Below are 13,781 nucleotides of genomic sequence, written 5' to 3'. Positions count from 1 at the left end.
GCAACATTATCAGAAAACATGGAATTAGCTTCCACTGTTATGCAGATGATACTCAGCTATATATCTCATTAAGACCAGATGATTCCTTTAAGCTATCCAAACTGGCAGAGTGCATCGAGGACATAAAACATTGGATGACTAGTAATTTCCTTCTTTTAATCTCTAACAAAACAGAAATATTACTTATCGCACCAAAAACACAGACACAGAATATCTCCTGCAAATTGAAGGCTGCACTGTTACTCCAACAAATACTGTTAAAAATTCAGGCGTTCAATATTAGACGGCATCACATCTGAAATATCACAAAAACAGCCTTCTTCCATTTTATAAATGTTGCCAAATTAGAAAATATTCTATGTGTTGTTGACGCAGAAAAGCTTATTCATGCATTTGTGATCACAACACTAGACTATTGTAATGCTCTACTACAGTTAGTTCAGAATGCAGCTGTCAGACTTCTGAGGAGGTCCAGAAGAGACCATCACATGACCCCAATGTGATCATCCCTTAACTAGTTCTTTTAATGACTTATAAACGGTTTAACCCCTACATTCTGAACTAAGCTATCACATCACAACCCATAACGCTCTCTAAGATCTCAAAACTCTAGACACCTAGAAGAACTAAATGATCCAAAGGGAGCGGAGCTTTCTCGTACAGCACCTCAACTCTGGAATAACCTTCATGACACTATTCCAGGGTCAGACACACTATCCACATTTAAATCTAGATTAAACACACACTCTTCAGATAAGCTTTCGCTTAGAATATCCTAAACAAACCACCAGAGACTGCTGATATGAGATATTATTCACTAGAAGGATCTCACTTGCTCTATAAACACCAAACACTGTGTTGAGTTTGACATGTTAAGTGTTTTGTGCTATAAATCAAATTGAATTGAGAGAGAGAGAGAGAGTGTGTATTGATGTGTGTGTGTGTCACCTCTCTGCGTGAGATGTCCATGAGTACAGCAAAGCTGGTCATGTGATAACACTGACAGCTGATGTGTGTGATGTTCCTGAACACGACCTCACAACCTTTAGAAGACCAGCCGCCCTGACCCTGCTGACCCCTGCGTACACACACACAGTCACGCTCTGCCTGTAGATGTGCACATATGTATAGATCCACACAGGTGTATGTTGTTGTTGTGTACTCACACTATGGAGTGGTTCCAGAAGACACAGATGGGTTTGGAGCGCTCCTCTGATGTCATCAGACGGAACTGAACTGTGATTGGTTTGTCCAGCGTGTGCTGCAGTAACTCCTCATTATCATGAAGCGTTATACTGACCACAGGTGTGTTGATGACCGGACGCTTGGGAACCCTGCACACAGAGAGGAGGTGTTTGAGTGACGGGAGTTGTTGTGTGTTTGTGTGTGTGTCTCTTGTGCGTCTCACCTGAGGCTCCTCTTGTCTGTGTCGTATCTCTCGGGCAGCAGTGAACCTAGACTGTTGAATATGATCACACTGGCGATGGCGTCTGACTCACTCTCAGTCGGGTGACGTCTCTTACGACCAGCTGTCTGGTTTCTGACGGACTCTGTGATTGGCTCAGTGTGGTGCCGATGACCTTTGCCCTCGGAGGCGGGGCTGAAGACAGAGTCAGGAAGAGTGACAGCTGTCTCCAGGTCCAGTGGGCGTGGCCCGCGCAGAGACTCGTAACGAGGAAGTTTGGCGCCGGCGAAATTCATCTTCTCCAGACGGTCGATAGAGATGACTGCACACACACACACACACAACAGACACACAAAAGAGTCATCATACACAATATTACAAGCATTGACTGAAAGACAGAGAAAAGTCACTGTGTGTTGTGTTGTGTTGTGTGTGTGTGTGTTCTCACCGATGTTAGGTGTGATGATGGTGAAGGGGTTGAGGTAGGTCTTCCTCATGTTCTGAGCGAGTGTGTTTGTGTACTCTTGGAAGTGTTTCAGCAGTGTCGCCGTCCCTCCGTCCGTCTGTTGAATGAGCTGCCAGTGACTGCGTGTGTCTGCTGATAACACCGCACTGCCCACATGCATCACGTGCTGCAGAATTGACCAATCACACGTCAGTCATCAGACCTGTGGGTGTGTGTTTGTGTCAGGTGTGTGTGTGTACCTCGTTGAAGAGGACGTCTTGTGTAGCGGTGAGGTTAAAGCCGTGTTGTGCGCTCTCGTGCTGCAGGATGGAGCGTGTCAGCTGATACACAATCTTCACATCACTGCCGTAAAACTGCTGTCTGATGTTCTGTGTGGAGCTGAAGAGACCAGCGGCCGTCTGCTGGACCAGACTCGAGTTCATCAGGGACGCGTTACCGCTCACACGCTCTGCCTGTGAAAGCACAACGAACTCACATGAACACACACACACACTCACACACACTCACACACACACACACACACACACACACACAGATTCTCACCAGTGTTTTGAGTTTACTGAAGCTGACAGATGTGCAGTTGAAGAGGTTTGGTGTCATCCAGCCCTTGTGTTCATCACAGTGACGCACAGCTGTACCTACACAACACACACACTGTTAAATACACACAAACCCACCGTCACATTATACACAAGACTACACACATCAGCTCCTTCATACCCACTGATCCTTTAGGACACGAGACAGCCGCCGGCAAACCAAATTTAGTCCTGGGCCACCAGATCCCCGCTTCAATAGACTGAGGACAACTGTCATATATCACTGCAGCACACACACACGCATGTGAGAAAACACACTTAAATCATACAACAATCATCACATGTGTGCATGTTAAAGTCTGACCTTCACAGCCGTTGGGTGACACCTCAGCGAACGGATTATCACAGCGATCACACTGGCGACCTATGACCCCCGCCTTACACGGACACGACCCGCTGACACCATCACACGCTCGAGAGAACGAGCCCACGGAATAACAATCACACAACACACACGTGTCACTGCCCACCGGACGAAAGTGATTGTCCTGCACACACATAAAGGGTTAGACACAAACACAAAGTGAGAGTTACCGCGGCAACATGACTGTCACACGTTACCTTGCAGCGACACGCTCCGCTCGTCTTGTTACAGTCAGAGTCGAAGCCTTTAGACGTGTCACAGTTACACGGACCGCATGACTTCTCCCCCCACCACCCGCGAGGACACGGCACGTCAGTCCTGACACACAACACACACATTTAGTCATTTAGCAGACGCATGTTACACTTACGCACACACATGTTAGCACGGACACGTCACATCAGCGTGAAAAACTTAAACACGTCACAGAGATGTATGTGTGTACTTTTTCTCGCAGTATTGCCCAAAGTAGTTTCTTGGGCAGTTACACACGTATCCACGGGTGGAGCTTGACTTCCTGCTGCAAGCTGATTGGTGCTCACAAGGGTTAAGAGCGCAGACATCTGTACAGTTGTTGCCATAGTAACCTGTTCATCAACAGACAGAAGCAGCACATGTTACGTATATATATATACATAAAGCACATGCACGTAGACATACACACACAGACACATGCGGACACATGCACACGGATGCAGACACATGCAGCCATGAACATGCAAGCAGACATAAGCACACACCCACAAAGACACATCCATGCAGACACAGGCACACGTATGCAGACGCATGCAAGCAGGAACACGCATGCAAGCAGGAACACGCATGCAAGCAGGAACACGCATGCAGACACATGCAAGCAGGAACGTGCATGCAGACACATGCAAACAGGAACATGCATGCAGACATAAGCACACACCCACTGAGACACACAAAAGTAGACACACGCACAAAGACACATCCATGCAGACACAGGCACACGTATGCAGACGCATGCAAGAAGGAACGTGCATGCAGACACATGCAAACAGGAACATGCATGCAGACATAAGCACACACCCACTGAGACACACAAAAGTAGACACACGCACAAAGACACATCCATGCAGACACAGGCACACGTATGCAGACGCATGCAAGAAGGAACACGCTAGCAGACACATGCAAACAGGAAAATGCATGCAGACATAAGCCCACACCCACAAAGACACATCCATGCAGACACAGGCACACGTATGCAGACGCATGCAATTAGGAACACGCATGCAGACACATGCAAGCAGGAACATGCATGCAGACACATGCAGACATAAGCACACACCCATGGAGACACACAAAAGTAGACACCCGCACAAAGACACATCCATGCAGACACAGGCACACGTATGAAGACACATGCAAGAAGGAACACGCTAGCAGACACATGCAAACAGGAACATGCATGCAGACATAAGCACACACCCACGGAGACACACAAAAGCAGACACACGCACAAAGACACATCCATGCAGACACAGGCACAAGTATGCAGACGCATGCAAGCAGGAACACGCATGCAGACACAGGCAGACAGACACACGCACGCAAGCAGACACATGCAAGCAGGAACGTGCATGCAGACAGATGCAAACAGATACATGCATGCAGACACACACATGCAGTCACAGGCACACACCCATGGAGACATATGCACACAGACGCACGCATGCAGACACATGCAAACAGATTTATGCTTGCAGACATAGACACACACATGGAGACAGACGGACGCAGACACACGCATGCAGACACAGAAACATGCACGCAGACGTACGCACACAGACACACGCACGCACACACTCACATGCAGACACAGGCGCACACACTCACATGCAGACACATGCACAGACACACGAATGCAGACACAAAGCAGACACAAAGCAGACACACTGACCAGTGTGACAGGTGCATGTATATGAGTCCCAGTGATCTCTGCAGTTGCTGTGTGATGGACACGGGTTGGAGTCGCAGGGGTTCGGAAGACTGCAGCCTGACTCAACATTCACAACATGAGCCTGATGCATGCTGGGATATACAGCAATGGAGGACGACTCAACCAAACGCACACCCTGAGGATCAGCACACAATAAATGACACAAACTATACCTGTAAAACAGAACTCACAGCCTATATAATAACACCTGTGTGTGTGTGTGTGTGTGTGTGCATTACCTGCACACATCCTGTGAATCCACCCACACTCATCGTCTTTATTTTTTCCCCCTGAATCTTTGAGTTCATCTGCATTGAGGCCTGAGCACAGAATGAGACATCATGAGCACAGGATTAGACATCATGAGCACAGGATGAGACCTGTCATCGATCTCAGTTAAATGTCATGTGTGTCTCACCGTATACAGGCCGTGATCCAGCGTCAGAGCAGCTGTGACCGAACCCTCCGCCGCTCCTCTGAGGTCCAGCTGAACCTGATGCCACTGACCGTCATTCACCGTGACATCATCAACACGAGACACGCTCGAGTCTTCACCGCGCTGGACGGACATCAACAAACGACCCCCGCGCAACTACAAAATCACACAGACACACACTATAAATGATGTGAGGTGTAATAACACACACAGCCAGCAGGTGGAGCGCTAGATCTGTTTGTGTGTACCTGTATGGTGAGGTTGTGTTGTTCAGAGCTGATGTGCAGGATTGATGATGTCATCTGTCGTGTGCGGAACATGAACTCCAGATGCCAGGGTACCGTTACCACGACAGCAAGATTACTCCACGACAACAGACTGTTACCATGGAAACGCATGGGGTTTGGCATCACTGGACAGAGAGAGAGAGAGAGAGAGAGAGAGAGATGATGATGATGATGATGATGGTTGATTTCAGATCCAGTGTTCTCCTCCGCAGGTCACATGTTGTCTCGTACCTTTCTCACAGTTGTGTCCTCCGAAGCCCAGCGGGCACCGACACGTGAAGGACCCCCACAGATCAACACACGAGCCTCCGTTCACACACGGGTTATTACCGCACACGTGACGTCTGAGCGTACAGCCTGACACAACATACACACATGAGTCTACACGCTCGGCATTATGGGAAACATTCCTCCTGACAGCTGTCAATCATCTCACCCGGCAGTGTGCCGTTGTTAGCGATGAAACCTGCCATGTCCACGTGTCTGTCGTCGATGCGCAGCTCCTTCATGCAGCCGACGAACTGACGGTTCTGAACCGGGAACTCTTCGGGAAGTTTGGGAACGCCGCCCAGCAGCAGCGGCCCTGTGAGATCCAGAGACCTGAACAAAACAAAACAAAGGCTCAGAATCACCAGACAAAATAGCATCAGTCCTGCTGACATCACGTGACATCACCTCTTGGATCCTGATTGGCTGCCCTGTGCCGAACACGAGTAATTTCCGATCGCATGACCGAATCTCAGCGCGACGGCCGTGTCACAGTGATCCACTGTAACCACGACAACCTTCTGATCGGACGGACCCTGCGGGACACCGGCGCGGTTCAGGACAGGCTGAGAGAGAGAGAGACATAGAGAAAGACAAAAAAAAACAAAAAGAGAAATATGTCAAACACTGGACAGAAGCAACAGCTCAGCAAAGTAAACTGGATTGCTATCTGTCACTAAAAGAGAATATAAAGTGTCAGAATAGCTCACAAGCGTATCAGACCCTAAACTAAGAAAAGTGTTGAGCATGTACAGACTCAGTGATCACCAGCTCACTGTAGAGACGGGCAGACACAGACACACATGGACACCGAGAGAAGAGCGACTGTGTCCACACTGCACACACAATCAAGTGGAAACAGAGCTGCACTTTCTCCTCTCCTGTCCCAACTACACACACATCAGAGAAACATTCTTCCCCCAGTTTACAAACTTACACAAAGACTTTGACCAGTTTCAACAAAAGGACAAGATCTCATACATACTGGGAGAAAAGTCAAGAAGCTCAAACCTGCTGCAAGATATGTCAAGTCCTGCCACGACCAAAGAACAACCAGCACAACACAACACAACACTGACAGGACAACACACACAAACTGACACTATCACCCTCATTGAGAACTTTAATTAAAACTGTTTTTCTGTTTATATTGAGATGTATATATATATAGATTTTTACTTATAGACTTTTAATTTTATTCTATCTTATTTTTTATCTTAATCTGTATTTCTGCATGTTTATATTTAATCTTGTGCTTTGGCAATGTACATTTTCTTTTATCATGCCAATAAAGCTCCTTTGAATCTTGAATCTTGAATCTACAGAGAGAGAGAGAGAGAGAGAGAGGGAGAGAGAGAGAGAGAGAGTGAGAGAGAGAAAGAGAGAGATAGAGAGAGACACACACATACAGAGAGAGAGAGAGAGAGAGCGAGACAGAGAGAGAGAGAGAGAGAGAGAGAGAGGGAGAGAGAGATAGAGAGAGACACACACATACAGAGAGAGAGAGAGAGAGAGCGAGACAGAGAGAGAGAGAGACAGAGAGAGAGACAGAGAGAGACAGAGAGAGAGAGAGACAGAGAGAGAGACAGAGAGAGAGAGAGAGAGAGAGAGAGAGAGAGAGAGAGAGAGAGAGATCCCATTATGCCCAAAATGTCCATATTCATGAACACATCTGTGATGATGAATCAGGTCACAGCAGGTAGGTGTGTGTGTGTGTGTGTGTGTGTGTGTAGATGAACAGACCCTCACAGACACAATAACGACCTCTAGTTAATGAATGACCTCACCATTGAAAGGTCACAACCCTTTTCAGACTGACCCCTCTGAGGAGGTCACAACACACACCCACGCAAACAAACACCCATGCTAACAGACACACACGATCACGCTAACACACACCCACGCTAACACACACGCTAACACATAAACGCTAACACACACACACCCATGCTAACACACACTAACACATAAACGCTAACACACACACACACCCATGCTAACACACACACACTAACACATAAACACTAACACACACACACCCATGCTAACACACACACACTAACACATAAACGCTAACACACACACACACCCATGCTAACACACACTAACACATAAACGCTAACACACACACACACATGCTAACACACACACACACACTAACACATAAACGCTAACGCACACATGCTAACACACACAGTTTTTTTAATATAACTGTCAGACTTTCTTCATTTGAAATGTGTGACTGAAATATCCTCATACACATGTTAAAAACAGAGTTGACAAATATAATTATTGAAGATAAAGCACAATGATCACAAGGTTTGAATCGACCAATCAGAGCCACACTAGAGTCTGAGACACACTTACTGTTGGTCAAAGTGTAATATTAGCCACGCCCACTCCAGCCCTACACACACAAACACCACACGCTGATGAGATGTGTGTGTGTGTTGTGTTCAGTGTTTGCAACAAACATTTACATCATCGGTTCATCAACACACAACTAATCTCTCTCTCTCTCTCTCTCTCTCTCTGTCTGTGTGTGTGCGCATGGCGGAAGCGTGGGGTGCGTGAGTTTTCACGGGTGAGATCGAAGAGCGATTGTATTTGTCTAAAAACCTTGTGGGGGTTTTGTTTACTGTTTATTTTTTTTGTTTTTTTTTTGTTTTTTTTTAGTTTGTTAGCGCCTCTTTCTTTTCTCTTTTTACCTTGAGGCGGAGTGTGAGAATGGAGGTCCACGCCGGCGGGCAGGACTCCTCACTTTCACTCCGCCATGGAGTTAGGTGTATACCTGAGGCCGGCGTTTCAGTAGAAGAAGTGCTCGTGGCAATAGGCGAACAGGTGGGATATGATAACATTGTTTCGGCTTCACGGATGAATAAGGCCGTTGTGGTCTTTCTGAAGGAACGGAACTTAACCAGTCGGTTGGTTGAGAGCGGCATTTGGGTGAGTGGCGTTTACGTTGTCATTTCTCCGCTGGTGTCTCAATCAAGCCGTATAACAATCTCGAATTGTCCCCCTTTTATACAAAATCATGACATTGAAAAGGAACTGTTGGGGTTTTTGAAAATAGCTAGTGGAATTAAAACAGTTCCACTAGGATGTAAAAACGAGTCACTGAAACATGTCACGTCTTTTAGACGACAAGTGTTTATGTTTTTAGATTCAACGGCTCTTGACATTTCCTTTCGAGTCATGCATGAAGGCAAGTCCTACATGCTTTATGCAAGTACCGGGAGTTTAAAATGTTTTGAATGTGGTGAAATAGGACACAAAAAAAACGTGTGCCCTCGTAAAACGAATATTGAAAATAATGGAGAAACTGGACCGAGTGGGTCAAATGACAAAGCTGGACTGAGTGGGTCAAATGAAAAAGCTGGACCGAGTGGGTCAAATGATAAAGCAGGACCGAGTGGGTCAACTGAGGATGATGGTGAGAGGGATAGTGCAGTTAGGAGTCTAGATGAAACTGAAAAGGGAGATGCATTGGAAAGGAACAAAACGCAGAATAATCAGGATGTAAGATGTGAAGAAATAAATAATCTTGGTATTTGTGGTGAGAGAGTGGAGGAAACTGAGGTGAATGTTTCTCAATGTGAAGATGAAACTGGACACAGGAATGATCATACAGGTGCTGGCGAAGTTGATGATAAGGATGATGAAATGGAGGAGATGGGAGATGACGATAGTCTTTCAGAAATGTCCGACATCATTTCTCAGTGTGGTGATGATCAGTTATATACAGTGAAAGAAATTAACGATTTCTTGGATGAAACTTTTGGAAAGACTTTTGATGTCAAGAGTTTTTTTCCTGATGTTGAAAGATTCGTGAGATCGACAGTTAAAATACAGAAGAGTGTAGGATTCGAAGAATTGAGCCGAAGGAAAAGATTTAGATTGAGAAAAATTGTGACAAAATTACGGAAAAAGTAAAGAATGCAGTAAAAAGAAATGTACGTAATGGCTAGGTCACAAAGGGTGTTTTGTTCCTCTTGTTTCCTTCTGATTGTTTGTCTTTCTGCCTTTTTTTCTCTTTTCATGGAGAGCATAAAAATAGGGACAATTAATATCAATGGAGGAAGGAATAATAGTAAGAGAGCTGCTTTGCATGAATTGATTCAAAACAAACATATGGATATAATTTTTTTGCAAGAAACCCACAGCGATTTAGGTAATGAAGTAGAATGGAAAATGTGGTGGGAGGGTACGATCTTTTTAAGTCATGGCTCTAATTTAAGTGGTGGTGTTGCAATTTTGTTTTCAAAGAGGCTTAATATGACTAATTTTTCTTCCTATGAAATAGATGAGGGCAGAATTTTGATTGTTCAGGTGGAGTTAATGGGTTTTCCTTTTCTTTTCATGAATGTTTACTCCCCAAATAACGGAGCAGAAAGGGTGGAATTTTTTAAAAAACTATCTCGTGAATTAGAAAATTTTGATAATAATGCATATATAGTTCTTGGGGGGGATTGGAATTGTACCCTAGATTTTACACTAGACCGAAATAGTGAAGAACCGTATCCTCAGTCTGCTGATTCATTAAACAGTATTATAAGGAAATATGACTTATCTGATGTTTGGAGGGAAAAACACCCAACAATAAAACAATACACATGGGTTAAAGCCTCTCATGATTATATTAGTGCTGCGAGGTTGGATAGGTTTTACGTAAGTAAAAATAATTCTAATAGGGTTTTAAAAGCTAATATTTTTCCAAATGGTTTTACGGATCATCATTTGTGCATGATTGAAATGAGTTTAAAAAAGTCACAGCGTTCTAGTTATTATTGGCATTTTAATTTTAATTTATTACATGACTCTTTATTTTGTGAAAAGTTTGGGTTATTTTGGTCTAAGTGGCAAGAGCAAAAAAGTGACTATGAAGATTTAGTGCAATGGTGGGAGATTGGAAAAGCACAAATAAGAATCTTTTGCCAGAACTATACAGCCCACTCAAACAGACTTGTAAAGGACACTATCAAAATACTTGAGAGAGAGATAACTGAAATCGAAGAAGGAATTATTGAAGAAAATTCAGAAGAAGTGGATTCATTAAGAGAAAAAAAGACTGCTTTGGCGTCCCTGTTTAATGAAAGAGCAAAAGGTGCTTTGATAAGAGCCCGTTTTTCCTCAATACAAGAAATAGATGCTCCGAGCTCTTTTTTTTTCAACTTGGAGCGGAAAGAAGGAGAAAGAAAACTCATGTTACATTTGAAACTACCAGATGGAACTTTAACAACTAATCCAAAAGAAATGAGAAACCATGCAAGTAACTTTTATACTGATTTATTCAAAGCAAGAGACTGTGACATGAACTGCATGGACGATATACTAAGGGATTTGCCAAAGCTCACCGGTGATCAGAGACAATGGCTTGATGCCGATATCCAATTGGATGAAATATCAGAGGCGGTCAAGAAACTTTCTAATGGCCGGTCCCCTGGCATAGATGGACTACCTCCTGAATTTTACAAACAATTCTGGACTCTTTTAAAAGATGATATGCTTGATGTTTTTAGATTTTCTCACAGGAAAAATGAACTGCCGACTAGTTGTAGAAGAGCAGTTCTATCTTTACTACCAAAAAAAGGTGACCTAGGACTGTTAAAGAATTGGAGACCAGTAGCTCTATTGTGTACTGACTACAAGATTCTAGCTAAGTGTCTTGCAAATAGGTTAAAACATTTTTTAGAGTATGTTATTAATGATTTTCAGACATATTGTGTGCCAAAAAGAACAATAATGGATAATCTGTTTCTTGTGCGTGATATAATGAGCTTGGCAAATGCGGGTAATGAGGATGTGGGTTTTCTGTCAATTGATCAGGAAAAGGCTTTTGATAAGGTGGATCATTTTTATTTATTTGAAACTCTTAAAGCTTTTGGTTTTGGTGAGAATTTTATCTCTTGGATCAAACTGCTATACAGTGGAGCTTCTGCAATGTTAAAGGTTGGAGGTGGGCTAAGTTGTCCAGTCTTGGTTCAGAGAGGTATAAGACAAGGATGTCCTTTGTCAGGACAGCTGTACTCTCTAGCAATTGAACCAATGCTATGTAAACTCAGGGAGAAACTGCAAGGGTTTCTAGTTAAAGGTTGTGAAAACAGGCCAATCACTCTTTCGGCCTATGCTGATGACATCACTGTTTTTATAAGAAGTGAAACGGATGTAGTGAATTTGGAAAATGTTTTAAATATTTACGAAAAGGCTTCATCAGCTAAAGTAAATTGGGAGAAGAGTGAAGGATATTTGTTAGGAGATTGGCAGGGAAGAGCCCCTCCTGTGCTTCCAGGAGGAGTTAAATGGGGAAGACAGGGTTTGAAAATGTTGGGAGTATTTTTAGGAACAGATCAATATAAGCAGAAAAACTGGGAGGGTATGGTGGGGAAAATGTGTGACCGGTTGTCTCGATGGTCGTGGGTGCTGCCCCAGCTATCGTATAGGGGCAGGGTATTGGTCACGAACAATCTGGCTGCATCTGCTTTATGGCACAAAATGAGTGTTCTGGATCCCCCAGAGAGTGTAGTGGAAGAGTTACAAAGAAAGCTAATTGACTTTTTCTGGGATGGACAGCATTGGAAAAAATCTGCTGTAATTTTCCTACCTGTTCATGAGGGAGGACAAGGCCTAATGGACATCAACAGCAGAATAAAGACATTCCGACTTCAAGCAGCACAAAGATTGCTGTATGCGGAGCCGAGCTGGGCTGACACAGCGTGTGCTGTGTTGAGGAAAATGAACATTTTCAAGTATGATGTGCAATTGTTTTTGATCAACTTGGCAAACATGGACGTGAGGAATGTTTCCCCTTTCTACAAGACAGTTTTAAGAGCATGGACCTCAACGTTCAGGGTCAAGAGGATGCTTTCAAATATCGGACACTGGACAGAGAATGAACCTCTTTTTAATAACCCGCTGATACCAGCACCGGCACTGGAGCCCAGAAGCATCCAGAATGTAATGGCAAGAGCGGGGTGTACAAGAATTGTTGACCTAAAGACTGGTGAAAACTGGAAAAGTCCAGAGGAGATGTGCAACAAGACAGGTATCAAGTCCATAAGGGTAATGAAGAGAATAATGGATGGAACTGTCTCTGCATTGCCTTCTGTCTTCAGACAAAACCCAGAGGAAGATGAGGTTCCTGAACAGAATGGAGGGAGTCTTTTTCCCCAAGTGGTAGTCCTAGCAGCGGTGGATGAGGAGCCAGAGGAAGGTTCTCTTCTACATTTCAGGACTCCTGTGTTGGAAGGTTTCGAGACTGTCTCAAAAAAGGCAATGTACAATATTTGTGTGAAAGTGTCCCATTATAACGTGCTCAAGGATTGTAGGGAGACAAAGTGGTCAGATTTGTTCGGGCCAGACTCGTCCCCTAGAGGATGCTGGAGGTCCCTATACAAACTTCCTATAGAGAAACGCACGGCGGATCTCCAATGGAGGGTTGTTCACTGGGCGGTAGCTACAAACAGGCACGTGGCACACATTGACCCCACTATAGGGAAAGAATGTCCTTTTTGTGGCACTGAGGAGTCAGTAGATCATTTGTTTTTAAATTGTTTAAGGTTAAGAGGACTGTTTCAGATTTTAGATGGGTGGGTCAGAGATTTCGGGGTAGGGTTTAATAATGAGTTTTTCATTTTTGGACCAAAATATGTTGCATCAGACAGGAAAAGAATCTCGTTAATTAATTTTGTGTTTGGAGGAGCCAAAATGGCAATATGGTTAACAAGAAAAAAGAAACTGAAAGGAGAGGGTGAAGTCGGCCCTGAGGTGGTCTTAAAGGCTCTTATAGCAACTAGAATAAAGGCAGAGTTTGCATATTTTAAACTAATGAATAATATGGACAGATTTGTTGAAACTTGGGCTTTGAATGATGTTTTGTGCTCAGTGGATTCTGAAAATGAGCTGGTGTTAAATTTATGAGGTTTTTTTGTTTATAAAAAAAAAAAAAAAAAAAACATTGTTGAAATGAGGATTGAAAATTTTTATTCAAT

At 44.1% G+C, this 13,781-nt stretch overlaps 1 protein-coding gene across 1 annotated transcript in view; it reads right to left on the bottom strand.

Annotated features, from left to right (window-relative positions):
- celsr2 (cadherin, EGF LAG seven-pass G-type receptor 2) overlaps positions 1 to 13,781 on the bottom strand; it is a 37,381-nt gene that overhangs the window by 6,904 nt on the left and 16,696 nt on the right. Inside the window, exons 6-22 of the mRNA XM_056758371.1 lie at positions 6,202 to 6,359; positions 5,963 to 6,126; positions 5,758 to 5,883; positions 5,488 to 5,651; positions 5,222 to 5,395; positions 5,043 to 5,123; positions 4,765 to 4,939; positions 3,280 to 3,421; positions 3,032 to 3,152; positions 2,775 to 2,958; positions 2,592 to 2,693; positions 2,415 to 2,509; positions 2,111 to 2,323; positions 1,854 to 2,037; positions 1,409 to 1,727; positions 1,167 to 1,334; positions 949 to 1,078 (exon numbers count right to left, since the gene is read on the bottom strand). Coding sequence (XP_056614349.1) covers positions 949 to 1,078; positions 1,167 to 1,334; positions 1,409 to 1,727; positions 1,854 to 2,037; positions 2,111 to 2,323; positions 2,415 to 2,509; positions 2,592 to 2,693; positions 2,775 to 2,958; positions 3,032 to 3,152; positions 3,280 to 3,421; positions 4,765 to 4,939; positions 5,043 to 5,123; positions 5,222 to 5,395; positions 5,488 to 5,651; positions 5,758 to 5,883; positions 5,963 to 6,126; positions 6,202 to 6,359 — 2,700 coding nt within the window. The remainder of the gene's footprint in view (positions 1 to 948; positions 1,079 to 1,166; positions 1,335 to 1,408; positions 1,728 to 1,853; positions 2,038 to 2,110; positions 2,324 to 2,414; positions 2,510 to 2,591; positions 2,694 to 2,774; positions 2,959 to 3,031; positions 3,153 to 3,279; positions 3,422 to 4,764; positions 4,940 to 5,042; positions 5,124 to 5,221; positions 5,396 to 5,487; positions 5,652 to 5,757; positions 5,884 to 5,962; positions 6,127 to 6,201; positions 6,360 to 13,781) is intronic.

Source organism: Triplophysa dalaica, chromosome 10 (assembly GCF_015846415.1).
Source record: "Triplophysa dalaica isolate WHDGS20190420 chromosome 10, ASM1584641v1, whole genome shotgun sequence".
Taxonomy (NCBI): Eukaryota; Metazoa; Chordata; class Actinopteri; order Cypriniformes; family Nemacheilidae; genus Triplophysa; species Triplophysa dalaica.
This window is presented reverse-complemented; position numbering and strand designations above follow the sequence as displayed.